The following is a 17,450-nucleotide window of genomic DNA, read 5'->3' on the forward strand; positions in this document are numbered from 1 at the left end:
TCTCAGAAAATAGAAATCGGAATAGGAACCCTTAGTTACAATAGAAAATAGAAAAGAAGGCTTATTATGCCTGCTCTGTTGAACACATTGGCCTGCTGCTTCATCGTTCTTCTCGGTTATTTGCAATCTTTCTTTGTTGCTCAACATTCAGCTCCATACAACATGGCATAACCACAATTTTGGTTGTAGAAGTGCACTGCAATCTTCCTCTTAAAAAGAGTAATATTAGTTTCCACAGCCCTAGCTGGTATGTCCATTTCTGGCATAATCACATAGTATCTTAGGAGACGAATGCAGGTTGGAATCTAAGTTTTGAAAATTTTATCATCATATAAATTTTTTCACTGCAAGTTATCTTATAAATGCAAATGGAAATTAGGAAATAAAAGTAGTTTGTTGTTGCCCATGCACCTTAGTGAATACAATCTGGCTGGGTGTAAATGGTGCCTCTCCTATGTACCATTGATTTAATATATTAAACATATACATATTTAGGTAAAACACAACCAAGCCCAGCTCCCCTTGAGCCAGCCAGGGCCGGGCCTGTGGTGAAATATTTCAGCCTAACCATGGGCTAGGCTAAGCTTAGGACGAGCCCTGAGAATCCTGGGCTGGGCCCCGGTTTCAAATACACGGCCTGGTCACCCCCATTGTAAAATATTATTCTGTATGAAATCTTGGCTTCATGTAAGAATCCGCAACCCACATGAACCTTAAAAGTCTGAGGCCCATGAGAACCTAGAATCTTGTATTGGTGGTCTCAACTCTCTAGAGGGAGGGCCGGAGAAAAAAAGGACGGGGGAGGAAGAGGAGGGAATTACGAAGGGAAGAAGCGAACTCAGAACCTCTACTTGTTGAGGCATGAGTTTACTCTAGTATACTTGTTGTTTAGAATATGATTCAAAATAATGCATATTTATCTTTTGGCCAAATGCTCTTTTGTGCCCGGTGCGCAGGCTATGCCCAGACACATGAGGGTGGGTGAAATGACCATCCTGCCCCCATGTGTCTGGGCGGCACAGAGAACATCGACCCTTATCTTTCATTGAAAAGTCAACAGAAGAGATGTTCATCAATGAGATGCTTTACTCTTTTTTTTTTGGTAGAAGAGATGCCTTGCTCTTAAGGGTAAGGGTTTTTGGTACTTGGACCCACAAAATATATTTGATTTCGCATCAATCCAAGCATGGGTTATCGGGTGATATCAATGTATTAGGTTTCAGAGTGCCCAATGGCCATCATGGTTCTAAGTATCGGTAATGTATTGGGCAATCCATATCGATTTTGCACTTGTCGATCTCGATATCGTATCGATGACGCAACACGGACAAGAGGTAAAACGGTCAAAAAACTTATTTTTAAAAGAAGATCAGGGGCAAATTTATCTGATACAACCGATCCTTGCCCATGTCAATTCAATATCATATCGGTTTCTGAGTTGCCCGATACCCGTTGCGACACCCTACACTAAAACCATGATGGCCATAGCCCATAGGCCATAGCCCTCTTTGACAATTAGACACAAGAAAATAGACGAGAGGGCTTACAATCTCCCATGATAAAGTGTTTGGTATTATGTGTGAAAGGCAGTTAAGTGACCAGTAGCTGTTAAGTCACTTGTTAGTCTTTGGTCTCTATAGCTTCCCCTTCGTCCAAGTAATTGCGCCAAAGCATTGTTTTTCAAAAAGTGCATGCGGGTCAAATGCGCCGTCAAAGGCACTTCGTAGCAGATTGGCTGCCCTATCTCTTTCTTTCACCTTATTTTCCCTCACAACAACCAACTTCTAGACCCATTCATTGAAGGTCTCTCTCTCTCTCTCTCTAGACTGAAGTTTCTTTGCTTCTGGCCTTCTGCTTGAGATTTTCATGTAAGGCATTGTCTGAATAACACCTTATAGACATATTTAAAACGCGTAATCTACTCTTGATTGTTTCTTGTTTCGTTTAATTTTTTTTTTTTTTTTTAAAGTAGCAATATAATATTTTCAAAGTAATTTATAAGTGATTTTGTATCATGTCATTCTCATGAGGTGTCATTAATTTACACATTTTTTGGATTACATATGAAATGATAAGATCTTACTTTTATATTAAAATAAAAATATGTAACAAAAAAAAAAAAAGTTGTAGATTATTTGACAGGAAAGTCATTAAGAATTGATAAAAAAAAAAAAAAAGGATGAAGAATTTAATCATTGATGTTAAGGGTGTCAAAACCAAACCGAATTGTTTATCGAAATTAAACTGAACTGTTTAAATTAAACCGATAAAATGTTTAATAAATGGTTTGGTTCTGACTTTAAAAATAAAACCGGTTATTAAATGGTTCAATTTAGTTTTTGAACTGTTCAACCAACGGTCTTAAATTGTGTACGAACCATTAAACTAAATATAAGCCAAACTGTTATAAAAACAATTTAAAGACTGTTTATGAACCTTTTTACATCTTCCTTCCAATTTTGTTGTGACTCTTCGAGTTCTAGAGCCACAAAAACCAAGGTCAAAACCATTTAAGAATCGTGAACAAATCGTTTAAGGACCATTTATAAACCTATTACCTCAAACCAGCAGGTGGTGTAGCTTTTTTGGTTTCACAATAAAACCTGGAAGATTATCCCTTCCCTCAGTGGCTTATGAGTTTATGTCCATCCCTGGTTGGGTATAGTTTTCTTTCGATTTCTCCCTTGTTGCCACTATCCGAATTTGCACAAATGTGTCCACACCCCCCAAACTGACTTGATGAGGTATCCATTCTCGCGAACAAGACTCAAGTAGGCGAGTTGAGGTGTTACGAGGTACCCAATATTTGGAGTACCGTCCACAAAATGAAAAGATGTATCTGTCAGGTTTGGTTGGATATGGATGCTCTATTCAGCAATACAAGATGTCTTTGCATAACTTCTTGAAGTATTTCCCATACAATTGGTTCTTCTACCCGATTTTGACTTTTAGCAATCCCTGTATTAGAAGCAACATGTTGTCTAATTAGACCACAAATTACAAATGTCTGAAAAAGCTCTATTGATATTTTACAAGGTAATACACATCGATGTAACGAAAGCAAAGACCTGCGACAATGATGGAGCGCCCTGAATAATCGACCTGTTTACCAAGCATAGTCTCACGAAATCTTCCTTCTTTCCCAATATTTTCAAGACCTGAAGATAAGAGCTTAGAAAAAAAAAATACCCATTGATATCAGTTGACAAAAGAAGTTCGAATTGAAAGTTTTTAGTAACAAACCTGAGCCCAAAACCTTTTAAAACTGTGAAATTAAACCATTTACAAACCATGAAATTGAATTCATTTAGTAAACAATTTGGTTTCCATTTCTATTTACTACGTACGCTCTAATCGAAATCGAAATCGAAATCATTTAATAAATGTTTTTTATTTTATAAATTAAAACAATTTATTAAACAATTTGATTTCAATTTCAATCTATTACACTCTAAATGGAACCGAATCAAATCGTTTAAATGAAACCACACCATTAAACACTCCTTAATTGAGGTGTCATTATTCCCACAGCCTCCTATTATATGAAGTCCATTCCAAGATCGAGTCCCATATGTATAACCATCAAGAGCATTGGACAAAGAAATTCTCTCTTGATCACCATGGTTGGATGAAAGAAAATTCCCTTCATCTAATGATCGAGAGGAATAAGAGACCACATGTACAAACAATTCTTGTGCTTGATTGACTACTTCAGCATTGGAAATTAATCTTCTTGCAAATTCTGCCCTGGTTTTCCCTAGATAGTAACTGTTCTGAACATGAATACTTTTTAGTTTTCTTGAGAGGATTATAAAAAAGACAAAAGGTGAGACAAAGCAGCTTTCTTTCTTTTGAAAATTATTAACCCCTGAACTGATTGGAACCGACCACGTCGTGTTCTTCTTCACACCACTGTTCATGGTACGTCATCGATCAACCTTTGATTCACATTTTTCATTTGCTAAATTCAATAGAGTGCTAGAAAAGGCATTTAGACTTATATTTTACTCTAAACCATGCATGCATGGTTCTAACCATAGGTATTGGGCGATCCGTACCCATGGTTCTAAGTATCGGTATCGTATCGGACGATACATATCAGTTTTACAAGTCATCGATATTGATATTATGTCAATATCATATCGGTAGCACAGTACAGACAATGGGTAAAATGGTCCAAAAACTCATTTTTAAAAGAAATCAAGGGATAATTTTGTTCGATACAGTCGATTTAGGCCGATACCGTATCAGTATCATATCAATTTTTTGTGTTGCCGATATCCGTTCTAATACCGTGCATTAAAACTATATCCGTATCAGTTTTACAACTTATCAATCTCGATATTATGTTGATATCGTATCAATGACACGGTACGATCAAAGGATAAAATGGTCAAAAAAAATCTATTTTTAAAGGAAAATTAGAGGCAAATTTGTCTCATACGATCAATCCTCACTGATATTATATCAATTTCTAAATTGATCGATACCCGTTTCGATAATATGCACTAAAACCATGACAACATGAGACATGTTTTCATTGATGTCAAAAGCAAGAAAAAGAAGACGAATCAAAGTGTGAATCTATTATCTACAAAGCTAGATCTCTTTTTAAAATACAATGGTTTGACCATGAACATATATTTATGAGAATTATGGATCATAAGACCAGATTATTTATTTAGTGTCAGTGAGACCAAATTCAAACAGATTACGACATGACATGTACGTGTGCATGGGAAGAACCTCACATAAGCCTCTTTTTTGTTTTTTGAAGGAAAAAAACAATCAAAAGTTTTGAGTGTCTTCTTATCCTTTCCACTAAGGATTAATAATTGTAAGAATCGTCTGATGGTTGTTTTTAACTGAACTGATTGATCCTCTGATGCATGCGTACAACAATTAAGGGAGGTGGGATTTTCGGCTTTTTATAGGGGTGGAGCGATCATTTTACATCTTCTATAGAGCCACATGATCAGGTAGCATTCTTTTTTCTTATAGTATATGATTTGAATTAATCACAAGCTACATTTCGAAATCAATTAATCCAATCACATATCTTCTAGTAAACTGACATGCAAAGCTTGTCAATGTATCGATTTGGTTTGGGTATTCAATTGATTTGGTCTAAAGGAGTGTTAGTGTGATTCGAAACTCAATCGATTGACTCTCTTAATAAAAAAATCACTCTATATCAAACCTAAGAACTTTTGGGAATAAAGCAAGGGACCAATTCAAAGAAAGTTATCAATTTTAAGCTCACCCACTTTGGTGACGATAAGAAACAACCAATTACATCTCTGATTTGGATAAAATCCCTATTAATCTGCTCTTTAGTTATGATAAACTTTGAATAAAACGATTGCATCACTTTGAGGTTTGAACTTTGAACTAAACAACCTAAACGACCTCTCTTTAATTATTTATCAGAAATCAATTAAAAGAAATACTTATTAAATTTCAGATCAAAGATTTCATACACAACCATGCAAGCATGCATGGTCGTGTCCGCTCTTACAAAAAGTAGGAAAAGTCATAAACCCTCCACTCATATTTAATGTTTCGAAACTGCTAACGCTCTCATAGGCCCGGCTTACACAGCTGTGTATGAAAACTTCCCCTTTGACTTTCCTTCACTTCAGTGTATGCAAAGGTTAGAAGAAGGTAATCAATCATTGTTCATCAACCACAAGTGAATGGGGCCAACTCCGTTATAATCTCTATGCCCTAAACCCAATATTCCAATCTGATGGTTATTTAACAAGGTGAGCCACCCTATGTCTCTAATCCGTTCCATCATCCTATACAATCTCCCTTAAAAAACCTAATTCCAATTTCAATTCCAATTCCAAGACTTTAGTCGTTAAAAGCTGTTGAGGTGGAATAGGAGGGCTTCTGGGCTGAGCCGGAAACAAGAAAGAGGGAGAGAGACGGTCAAAATGGGCGGCGTTTTGTCCTTCCCAGTTCCACTACTTCTCAAACTCCTCCTTCTCCAAGACAAAACTAAAACACTTTGTGATGCGTGTTTTGTTGCGGTCGGTGCACGCCGCCACTTCATTTTCTCTGCAACGAACGACATTCCAAATCTTTCATTCTCTGCAAATTCTTTTTCCCTTCAACAACAATTAATGTATATAATTGGATAGCGTTACCGATATCAAACAGTAAGGAAAGCAGAAGTGAAACAGAAGCAGCGACGAAGGAGATCATGTCAGAAGGAGAAACCGATATCCCCATCTGGTGGTTGTTAATCTTTTCCTTGATACTCATCGCAGGTATCTTAATTCCCTCCCCCCACCCCCTTTCTCTAACCCTCTCGTCTTTAGAGTTTCTCTGTTCGACAATTTTGATGAATTTGTTCTTAAAAACTCCACTAATGTCAAGCTTTTAAAATCCCTTCTCTCTATCAGGTCAGATAGTTACCGGAAACTCTCTACAGAACGACAAAGAAGCCCTACTTCAACTGCAGACATTTCTTCAAAAAAACAACCCAATCCACAGAGGGAGATACGCGGAGTGGAACAACAATTCCTCCCCTTGTGAATGGTCTGGAATCACTTGCAGAGTCAAAGATTCACGGGTCATTGGAATCAATCTCTCCGACTCCAACATCTCAGGCAAGATGTTTGATAACTTTTCTCATATGACTGAGCTTTCAGAACTGAATCTCTCGAAGAACACGATTGGTGGGCCCATCCTTGATTATTTGAATAGATGCCAAAATCTCAGATATCTAAATCTCTCTGAAAATATCCTCGAAGGAGAGCTCAATCTTACTGGACTAACTAGCTTAGAGACACTCGACATCACAAACAATCGATTCTACGGTGGAATTCGATTTAATTTCCCGACACTCTGTAACATATTGGTTACTCTAAACATTTCGACAAACAATTTCACAGGCACGATTGATGATTGCTTTGATGAATGCTTGAACTTGCAAAATCTCGATCTCAGCGAAAACAATTTCACTGGCCAGATATGGTTGGGGTTCCAGAGGCTACGAGAGTTCTCTGTGTCGAATAACAGTTTAACCGGAGAAATCTCTCCGTCGATTTTTACTGAGAATTATTGTACTCTGCATCTTCTAGATTTATCGAAGAACGACTTCTATGGGTCAATTCCAAAAGAGGTCTCCAATTGCAAAAACTTGTTTTTTCTGAGCTTGGGAGATAACAATTTCACTGGCCTTACTCCATCCGAGATTGGATTGCTACCTAATCTTGAAACTCTGATATTGGGGAAGAACAGATTATCAAGAGAAATTCCGGAATCATTGCTGAACTTGAGTAAGTTAGCATTTCTTGATTACTGTTGGAACAATTTTAGTGGAGATATACAGAAAATCTTTGGAAAATTCGAGTCGTTAGAATATCTTATACTGTATGGAAATTACTATACGGGAGGATTAACCACATCAGGAATTCTCAAGTTGCCAAAACTTGTTCGATTGGACCTCAGCATCAACAACTTCACCGGTCCACTACCAATTGAACTCTCTGAAATGCCAAAAGTGAAGTATTTGTTCCTTGCCTACAATCAATTCAATGGTAGCATTCCACTGGAATTTGGGAATTTCTCTGCAATCCAAGCACTCGATCTCTCCTTCAATAGACTGACAGGAAGGATTCCTCCAACAATCGGAAAACTAAGCTCTCTTTTATGGTTGATGCTTGCTAACAATTCACTTACAGGGGAAATACCTCACGAGATTGGGAATTGCAGAAGCCTGTTATGGCTAAACCTTGCAAACAATCGATTATCAGGGACGATCCCTTCTGAGATATCAAATATTGCCCAAAATCCTACTCCAACATTCGAGTCGAATAGGGATGACAGTCGAGTTCCGGCAAGTTCTGGCGAGTGTCAGTCAATGAAGCGGTGGATTCCGGCGAATTACCCACCTTTCAATTATGTGTATTCTCAGCTAACTATGAAGAAATGCAGAAGAATCTGGGATTCGTTACTCAAGGGGTATGGGATTTTCCCAATCTGTACAGCTAGTTCATCGGTCAGAACATTACAAATCAGTGGTTATCTCCAGCTCACAGGAAACCAATTCTCCGGAAAGTTACCCCCAGAAATCGGCAGGTTGCAGAATTTCAGTCTCCTCCATGTCGGAATTAACAAATTGTCTGGAGAGCTCTCACCTGAGATCGCAAATATGCCTCTGATGGTCCTGAACGTCTCTTACAATGAATTCTCTGGTGAAATTCCATCAGAACTCGGCAAATTCAACTGCTTGGAGTACCTGGATTTGTCCCACAACAATTTCTCAGGCGAGTTCCCTGCAAGCTTGAACAATTTGAGTGAACTGAGCAAATTCAACGTCTCCTACAATCCACTCATCTCCGGCATAGTTCCATCAACCGGACAATTAGCCACGTTCGAGAACGATTCATTCATCGGAGACCCTCTGTTAATTCTTCCAGATTTCATGAACGGCAACATCAGCAGCAGCAAAGGAAATCATACCCGACCTTCATCAAAAAAGGGAAAGAAAACAAGGATTGTCGCTGTGTTCTTAGCCCTCACATCAGCTTTCCTAGTTTGTGTGATTCTGTCGCTCATCATCTGGATTGTCTTTAAGATCCAGGTAGAGCCTTCTGCAACGTCTCTGTTAGAGGAAGAGGTTCCCAGCTCCACTGGATCATCATCAGAAACGAAGGATTACGTCAACGTCATCCACAAGACGGCATTCACTTACGCCGATATAAAGACCGCCACCGAAAACTTTTCGCCGGAAAGAATCATCGGTAAAGGTGGATTCGGTACTGTTTATCGTGGCGAATTGCCTGACGGGAGAGAAATTGCAGTCAAGAAATTACATGGAGAAGGCTTCGAAGGGGAGAAAGAATTCAAAACCGAAATGGAAGTATTGAGTTGCAGCGGCTGTGAGTGGCCGCATCCGAATCTGGTGACGCTTTACGGTTGGTGTCTTCATGGAAAGGAGAACCTATTGGTTTACGAGTACATGGATGGTGGGAGCTTGGAGAATTTGCTTCCAGATCGGACGAGGCTGACATGGCAGATGCGTTTGGACGTGGCAACTGACGTGGCACGGGCACTGGTTTACCTACACCACGAGTGTTTCCCATCTATCGTGCACAGGGATGTGAAAGCTAGCAATGTGTTGCTGGATAAGGAAGGGAGGGCATGTGTGACGGATTTTGGGCTGGCTAGAGTGGTGGATGCCGGTGAGAGCCACGTCAGTACTATGGTTGCCGGAACGGTGGGATACGTGGCACCGGAGTATGGGCAGACATGGCAAGCGACGACGAAGGGTGATGTGTACAGTTTTGGGGTGTTGGCAATGGAGTTGGCAACAGCGAGGCGTGCCCTTGATGGAGGAGAGGAATGTTTAGTGGAATGGGCCAAAAGGGTTATAAGGAAAGATGGAAGGGATGATGATGATGATGGGTTGGGCTGGAATGTGTTGGTTCTTCTGGGCTTTGGGCTTGGTGGAGGTGCGGAGGAGATGTGTGAGTTGCTACGTGTTGGTATGCTGTGCACGGCGGAGGCTCCACAAGGTAGACCAAACATGAAGGAGGTTTTGGGAATGTTGGTTAAGATTGGGAAGAGAAATGGTGATTATGGTGGTTATGAATCTGCTTCACCGTCCCAAACTGTGGCGATGGAGACCTTGAAATTGTCCATACATTCATGAGAGGTTAATTTCAATACTTTATTATTGTTTTCTATTTTTGTTACTTTTTGACAGATAAGTAAAATATAAGATATTGTGTATTCCAGTGTTACAAATCTCTTGTACACATACACATATTCACCATTCATTATTTTGAATAAAAATGTAAGTTGTTTTTCTAACCCAATCAGAAGAAGAGAATAGCCGACTCCTTGCATCGATCAAGAAGAGATTTGCAGCATCTATCATTTGTGCCAGATCACATTCTCGTACGAGAACATGATCTTGTACACCCAGGCCAGCCACATAGAATCCACATAGAGAGGAAGAGTGGATTCCATGTGGCTGTCCCTTGATATACGAAATCGCGTTTTAATATGAGAATGTAATCCTAGTTCTCTTGATACAATTTTTGACATCTCATTGATGCACTCGTCCTATGCTACTTGCTTGTTTAACGCTCTTCCATATTTTTAACCTAACTCAAACGATGAAAGTTTTTGTGGTGGACAATCCAAGGACAAAATTTGGGGGTTGGGTGCATATATTTTGCCACGTGGAAGGTTGATGTGTTAATTAACATATAGGAAGTAGTTTGAATTGGCTATGTGTCAAATTTTATCCTCAAATTCAATAATTTACCCACCAATCTAATGGTATTAACCTCCTTTGTACATAAATGTAAACCAAACCCTTATAGGCCTATGGTATTCCTGTATTTTCCATACTTTGTTTTATCATGTGGCCAACTCCAAAGCTAAAATTAGATATATAATCAGGGGTTTATGAGTCCATAAAATTCTAGACTCACCCGATCTACCACATAATTGAACTTAGTACTCACCTATCATTTTTGTCATCATCTTCTAAAATCAGTGTTAATTAAAATTTGTTTATAGAAAATGTATATATTCATCAAAGAAAAATGGTGAGTAGATGCACATTTATTAAGGGGATTTTCATTTAGACACTCCCTGTCAGGCTATGTGCCTACGCCTAGATGTAGTAAGTGAGAATTGACTGCCTTTTCTTCCATGAAATGAAAAATCTCATCATTGTTTGGATGTCTCCGCATGAATTCTCATTGGCCCCCATGCTGGTGCAGGGGCCACGTAGTCTGGTAGCAATCCCACTCTCTTAAAGAGAAAAAGAATGCTTTTAGGTTGTGTGCAGCCTGAATGAAAATCCCACCCCTATTGGATGCCCCCCTTCATGAGCTCTCATTGACCCCGTGCTGTCTGGTAGTGATCCCCCTCCCTTAATTAAATTTGCTTTTCATCAAATTAGTTCTGGTGTCTATCATTTTATGGCCATGCTCCTGTAGTCAAACACAAGATGGGGCAAAATATACGCCATACGCCCCATGAAAGGCTGAAATACTGACCCTTTTAATGTTTACTCGTGTGCTTCCATTGGCTCCCATGTTGGCGTAAGGGCCATGCTTCCGGACAGAAAATTGTTGTCCTATTATATTACTCCTCATTAAAAGAAGAGAGAGAGAAAGAGAGAGTGGTGAGTCCTCATTTTATTAATTTCTTCATTCCTATGCATCATTTTTCTTTGTCCTTCTCCTATTTATACAATGCTTTTAGATTCCCAGTTCCTGGATTACTTTATTGTTTGATCCAGTGTAGTGTAGTAAGCTTATAAATTCTATCTGATGCTTGCAGTTGAAGCCCTGACTATCTGGTATCTATAGAGTTCATAGCTTCAGTGATTAAGATGTTTATGGCTTTAACCTCTCTGTTCTTTGATTACATTCTTACATTTTGTTACAGTATATTAATTTTAAGGGTTTCTTAGTGTCGAAAAGAATGGAATACAGAAATGTTCTCCCTTCCAATTATCTATGCTTGTGTTTGGGTAAGATTGGGAGAAAATTTCTGTTCTTTCTTTCAAGGTCCCACCATTACTGATGCATCGTTGATAGATCATCCCTCATGTGGTGACAATAGAAAATCATGTCAATTGAGCTCGCAATGAAGAGGGAGCTCATGTATCGATGGAAAATGGAGATGTTGAGTTTGCCGAGTTGGAATTTTATATGAATTAAAATTATAATTCAAATATTATAGGATGTTGTCGTTTTCTAATAGACACCTAAATGATCAATATGTGTGTCTATTGAAAGACTTATTTTGAATGGTCAACAAACAAGTATTGTGGGAAAAGACACGTTTGTGGTCATATCTTTTGGAAACATTACTTGAAGGGTGCCTATTCTTCTCGTATATGAAGAGAAGAGGTCTGGTCTATTTCTCTAACATTAATTTGAGACAATACTTAAGCCAATGCCTAAAAAGCGCAATTGCCAATGCTAGTCCCGCTTATGCGAGGTCCTTGAAGGGGTGAATTTGGAGTCAGTCCTAACCTTTGGTATTTTTGCGCAAAGTGGAAGTGGGTACCATCAAGACTCAAACCACCAGAGCATTTGCTCTAGTAGCCCTAAGCCTTACTATTGCTCTAAGCAATGGATCAATTTATTAGTTTGATAAACCATTCAACTAAATTGTCACCTCTAACTGGGACAATCTAGGTAAAACAAGCTATTGACTACCTTCTACTTCACTTGACAGAGGAATGTTGAATTTCTATTGTTGGCATTCATGAAGGGCTCCTAGTTCTTTTCTTCAATCATCATGACTATCTAAGAAGATGAGCAAGTGCATTTGTTAAAAAACTTAAATGTTCCTGAAGCTATATAAATTGCAATTCAAACCTTCACTGATCGAGAATTAAAAGAATGAAATGATTAGTATTGTACATTTTATTAACTGTACATACAAATATAGCTATGTAAAATTGAAGATCTCTGTTCTTTTGTTCAGGTCCTCAACTGCAAAATGGAACAAATATCATTGCTCAAAGCTGGTCACAATTCACAAACACTAATAATCATCTTTCGCCATGAATCTTTTAGCCTTCTCATAGGCCTTTTGTAAGTAACTTTGGATCCTAACCAAATCCAGTTTAACATCCTGGCCCTGCAAATAGATCTTCTTGATGTTGAACCAATCCTCCTTCACCACAGCTTTAGGGTCTGTAAGCACCAAATGATCCTTTCCATACCTCTCTATTAAACTGCTCTCTTCCTGCTCTATCTTATATTCCACGTACTCCAAACCCATATCCCTTGATGATTTCCCAAAGCATGTCTCTGCAAGCCAATCAATTCCTATCGGCACCACCTGAATCAACACCGAACCCGGCCGGAGGAACAGAGAGTGGGTAAGCGCTGCACCGTGTACCCCAAGCATTGCATGGCTACCATTGATCAACCCATAAGCCTGGCTCAGAGACGAATAAAGATTGGGCTCAAAGAGTATCACTTCAAATCCCACAGCCTCTGCTACCTGTACAACTTCAGCCTGGTTCAGTATCACTCGCCCAACACCACCATTCCGTGCCGCCAACACTAGACGGGGTCGGCGGCCTATTGATGGGCGGCGGAAATAGACTGGTATATCCCTGTAGGCATCTCCGATAACTGCTCGGAAATCAAGGAACGTTTCCGAGTGTGGTAACAATGAGGGCTCGATAGTCATGAAACCTTGAGATATAAGCCCCACCGTGGCCGATGGGAAGCAGTGGGTATCGGTGGCGCGATCGAGATTGACGATTGGGTGGCGGCTGAATTGCTGAAGCAGCTCAGCATACTTATTGATCCACCAGTCATCGCAATGGGAAACGACAAGGACGATGTCCTGATTAGATGAGATGGAGCGGGAGGTGACGAAGAGGGGGATGAACCCATCGTTGAAGTCATGGAAGAAGTTTCCGGTGTAACCGCCGGCGCTGAATATGAGTGCCGGAGCGGAGTGACGGAATTTGCAGGCGGGAGCGGGGGTGGATGCGGAAGCAGAGGTGACGGTGAGTTCTGTGATTCGGGTCATGACGCTCTTCTCCCATTTGCGAGGGTAGGGACGGATCTTTTCCTGTGTGGGTTGGTTTTTCGGGTTTTGATTATCCGAACCCGATACGAAGAGGGTATTGGTAGTTGGTTCCAAGACGGTTTGACGGTTGAGGGAGCAGAGGTCGTAACGATAGTTGGAATGGTCACATATGATGGGCTGTATATCGGGTTTATCGGCTTTCAACTCCACTGGTACCGAATCCAGTGGGCCCCATGACGTACTCGGTTTTGCCTCTTCTTGCTTCTGTGAACTTCTTTCTGCAATGACGATTGACGACCATGAAAGTAAGGGAAAATGAATAATAATAGAACTGGGAAAGCCGGTATATAGACCGTCACAGCTCATTCGGTTAATAAAATCAGAAATACGTGCAATGTGCTTCACGTCGTTTCCATTTTACATGTATTTATTTGGGGGACTCAATACATATCCCTTATGGTTTATGCCTAAAAATTAAAAAATAAGAAAAATTTATTGTTTTCAATGACACCAAGCTGGCCAGCATAATCGTGCAACCCAGACATGGTGAGGCATGCAATGATCGTTTTACTCTCGCTTGGGCAAGGTGTTCGGGCAAGAATAAAGCGATCATTGCACGCCTCGTCATGTCTAGGTCGCACGGTCTTGTTGGGCAATTCGACCGTGAAGGATCCAAATTGAAAATCTATCACTTGTGTACTTGAAAAACCTATGATAAAAATAAAATTAATGGCATCTTTTAAATGCACCATGTGTCATTCAAAGAATCTCAAAATAAAATTATTTTATCATTATTCCTCAATAATTATGACCACGAGTACAACTGAAAAAAAATATGAGATGTGTGAGAATGGGGTTTTGTCAACCATCTTGTCATTGTGGGATATAGTTACACAGTTGGAAGGGTAGACTAGGAGGACATGGAATTGACATCCTTTACTTCCACCTGCCTCTAGTTCTGTGTGCACCTTACACACAATGATGCATACAAAAACTGTCTTACCCCTGTTCAGGCAAGGAGCTCGGGCAGGGGTAATGCAGTCTTTGCGTGCCCCGTTGTATAGGGCGCACACGAAACTAGGGGTAGGCGAAAGTACAGGATTCGGACTCGGAGGACATGTCTTTATGTTTTTCATTGTCTCAAGAGGAATTATTGGTTTTTTCCCCAAGGTTTTACTAGATGGAATTGGGAATAAAATCTTGGAGATAAAATCAGTCCATGTCACTTTTGATCTGGATCAGATTGAAATTGGCCTGTCCCAATAACTCTAGAAGACTAGAATCAGCCTTCAGATCCAAAAACACAAACTCTACGATTTTTAAGTGTGAATCGATCATATTATATCAGTCAAAATTGGAATTGGTCAAATTCACAATTCTTGAAACCATGGGATTTTTTTTTTCAAACACGACAACATTAAAAGTATGGTGTTAAACACTCACATATGCTTATTTGATAATATTAAGGGAGAGGAATAGGCACACCGCCTACCACAAGTTAGCAGGTGGCACCAATGTGGGTGGAAGACTGAGCATCATATAGGAGGGGCAGCGTTCATTTCAAAGAGTGAAAAGAGAGATAGAAAGAGTGGCTCTAGCTTACAATATACAAGTGGTGTACCCTAGCCTTTTCCCTAATATTATTTGTGAAAAAACTGTAATAGAGGATTGGGAAGTAGTTTTCTGGAGTGTGGCTTACGGCGCCAACACTCCTATATATCTATCTCTCTTCCCCTCAAAACAAGGGGGTAGAGATGTATTTTCATTTGAAGAGGAGAGAGATAGATTCATGGGAGTGCTGGCGTAGGCCACTCTCAAACAGAGTTCTTTTTTCCTAGAGGATTTATCAAGCATTCTAGCTTTCTAAATGTTTTATACATCTACACTAGTTAAAAAAAAGGCATATCAAGTGCACGAGACTCCCACCACTGCAGGTCTAGGGTTTCTTTCATAGAAAGCTGTTTCATAGAATGAGAAAAATTAAAAAAAAAAAAATCAAAAGGAAAAGTGACAGGGAGCGATACCGTATTACGGTTAACTCATTAATATTTAATATGGGTCTTATTATGTTAATGCGCACAGCAGCGCCTTCATTACTGGAGCGGATAAAAATTCGTCTTTGGTGTCTAAGTGAATTCCAATTCCAATCAGGCCGTTTCAAATATTTGACTTTTCATTCTCCATGGGAGAGAGCATGGGAGAGCATGGAGAAGAAGAAGATCGGAAACTGTGGATTTGACTGGAATTTCTGGGAAAAGGAAAAAAATTCGTGCAAATTAAGGATAGAGAAATTCGAGAATTCATACCTTGAGGAATACTGTTTGAAGATGTTGATGATTTCAAGATCGATGAGAGAGAGATTTCGTCAACGGAGCAGAAGAGGATGAAAACAAGACATATGATCGCCGTCGTCCAACTACTCCTTTTCATCGCTCTTAGATTGATTAGTTCAGACCTGCAGCTTCAAACCTCAACCACCGCTCCTGCTGTTTCTTGATTGCAACCTGCAAAAATTTCTCTGAACAAGCGAAGAGATTGAGTTTCGGATGAAATTTATAGAAAATCATAATTAAAAAAAAAAAATTTGATAGCTTGAGTTGAGATTTCTTGGCCAGTATTAATTGAAAATTAAACAGTACACCTTACCAATTGCGCTTCCGATGAAATATTCTGCAGTTCCGATCGATAAGATGCGGAGTTGAAATCTTTCAATTTCAGCAGGAAACAAATGGAAATCTAAATCTTCAAAGTCTCTTTTGAGTCTTGAAACCAATACGATCTTACTGCAAATCGTTAACTGAAAGCTTTTACAAGAAAGAGCTCGAGCGCGGAAAAGAAACAATACTGCAGAGGAACTTGAAGATCAAAACTGAGAATTTCACTTCGTTGAAACCAATACGATCTTAGAGCTGAAGGTTGGAATGGACTTGGCGATCATCGAAATGATGAAATTCGCTTTATTTCCTTTTCGTTTGTTAAGTTTCAACAGATTTCGATTTTCTCGAGAGAGAGAGAGAGAGACAGAGAGTCTAGGTCTGTAACGACGAGAAGCGTACACGGCATTCAAGCTAAGCACACAGCAGAGAGGGACTTGATGAAATTTTCAAAGACGGCAGGGGGACGAGAAGGATGTATTTATAGGCCGAGGAGGAGGGAAGTATTAATTAATTAATAAATAATGTGCAAGGCTTCTGAACTGAACCGCCAGGGAAATCCTGGTACCCGTTACATTGGTTTTTATACCTTTCTTAGAAGAGAGAAAAAAATAAATATAAAATAAGGCAAGATATGGGTTGCCTGGTCGTGCGCCGTGCACCAGTGTGAGTGCCATCAACATGGATGAAATTTTTTATTACATGGGGTGGGATAGTAATTTCACACACTCTTGTGTCTAAGACCTCTAGGCACAAGATCCATGCAATCAAATAACATTTTTTTCCCATAAAAATGTTTATGACTAGGCATAGATACGGATGTAAACGGATCGGATTCGGCTCGGATAGTGCTATATCTGCATCCGCATTCGCATCTGCATCCGCATTCGCATCCGCATCCGATTAGCTTTTGGACGGATTCGGATAGTGCTAAACGGATACAGACACGAATACAGCTCAGATATTTTATCCATTTACATGTAAATATAGCTTCTCAGATAGCTATAGCCTATCTATATTCGTATTTGTTTAGTTTTCAGGGGGATTCGAATAGTGCTAAACGGATACGGAAACGGATTTTGACTATTCATTTACATCCTTAGGCATAGAGTACCTCGGATGTTCAGATACTTCCCCATTAGATATACATATGGCAGAATAAGGTTGTATCGATTGAGAACCGAAATCAGTCATTTAAATTCGAATTGAAATAAATCGATTTCGTTTTGATTTGAAAACATGGAATCGTTTTTTGTT

The 17,450-nt window shown here is 39.5% G+C and overlaps 2 protein-coding genes across 2 annotated transcripts; one reads left to right on the forward strand and one right to left on the reverse strand.

Moving 5' to 3' along the window:
• Nucleotides 1–6,208: 6,208 nt before the first annotated feature.
• On the forward strand, nucleotides 6,209–9,706 carry LOC122654861 (probable LRR receptor-like serine/threonine-protein kinase At1g74360). The gene is made up of 2 exons (XM_043849129.1): nucleotides 6,209–6,275; nucleotides 6,411–9,706. Exons 1-2 carry the CDS (start codon nucleotides 6,209–6,211, stop codon nucleotides 9,665–9,667), a joined length of 3,324 nt encoding a protein of 1,107 aa, XP_043705064.1. The 3' UTR covers nucleotides 9,668–9,706.
• A 2,828-nt stretch (nucleotides 9,707–12,534) lies between these two features.
• Nucleotides 12,535–17,332, reverse strand: LOC122654862 (xylan glycosyltransferase MUCI21-like). Its single transcript, XM_043849130.1, has 4 exons — nucleotides 17,308–17,332; nucleotides 16,186–16,383; nucleotides 15,995–16,057; nucleotides 12,535–13,817 (listed from the first exon to the last, which is right to left on the reverse strand). Exons 1-4 carry the CDS (start codon nucleotides 17,330–17,332, stop codon nucleotides 12,535–12,537), a joined length of 1,569 nt encoding a protein of 522 aa, XP_043705065.1.
• Between the last annotated feature and the right edge of the window lie 118 nt (nucleotides 17,333–17,450).

This window comes from Telopea speciosissima, chromosome 3 (assembly GCF_018873765.1).
Source record: "Telopea speciosissima isolate NSW1024214 ecotype Mountain lineage chromosome 3, Tspe_v1, whole genome shotgun sequence".
Classification (NCBI taxonomy): Eukaryota; Viridiplantae; Streptophyta; class Magnoliopsida; order Proteales; family Proteaceae; genus Telopea; species Telopea speciosissima.

Bases quoted from the DNA above. Each gene is read 5' to 3' on its own strand.
- LOC122654861 (XM_043849129.1), top strand. From the start codon at position 6,209: ATGTCAGAAGGAGAAACCGATATCCCCATCTGGTGGTTGTTAATCTTT. The intron at 6,276-6,410 runs GTATCTTAATTC...TCTCTCTATCAG, and splicing joins TTCCTTGATACTCATCGCAG to GTCAGATAGTTACCGGAAAC.
- LOC122654862 (XM_043849130.1), bottom strand. From the start codon at position 17,332: ATGGGGAAGTATCTGAACATCCGAG. The intron at 16,384-17,307 runs GTACTCTATGCC...GTTCCTCTGCAG, and splicing joins GAAGTATCTGAACATCCGAG to TATTGTTTCTTTTCCGCGCT. The intron at 13,818-15,994 runs GTCTGAACTAAT...TCGTCATTGCAG, and splicing joins GTTGAGGTTTGAAGCTGCAG to AAAGAAGTTCACAGAAGCAA.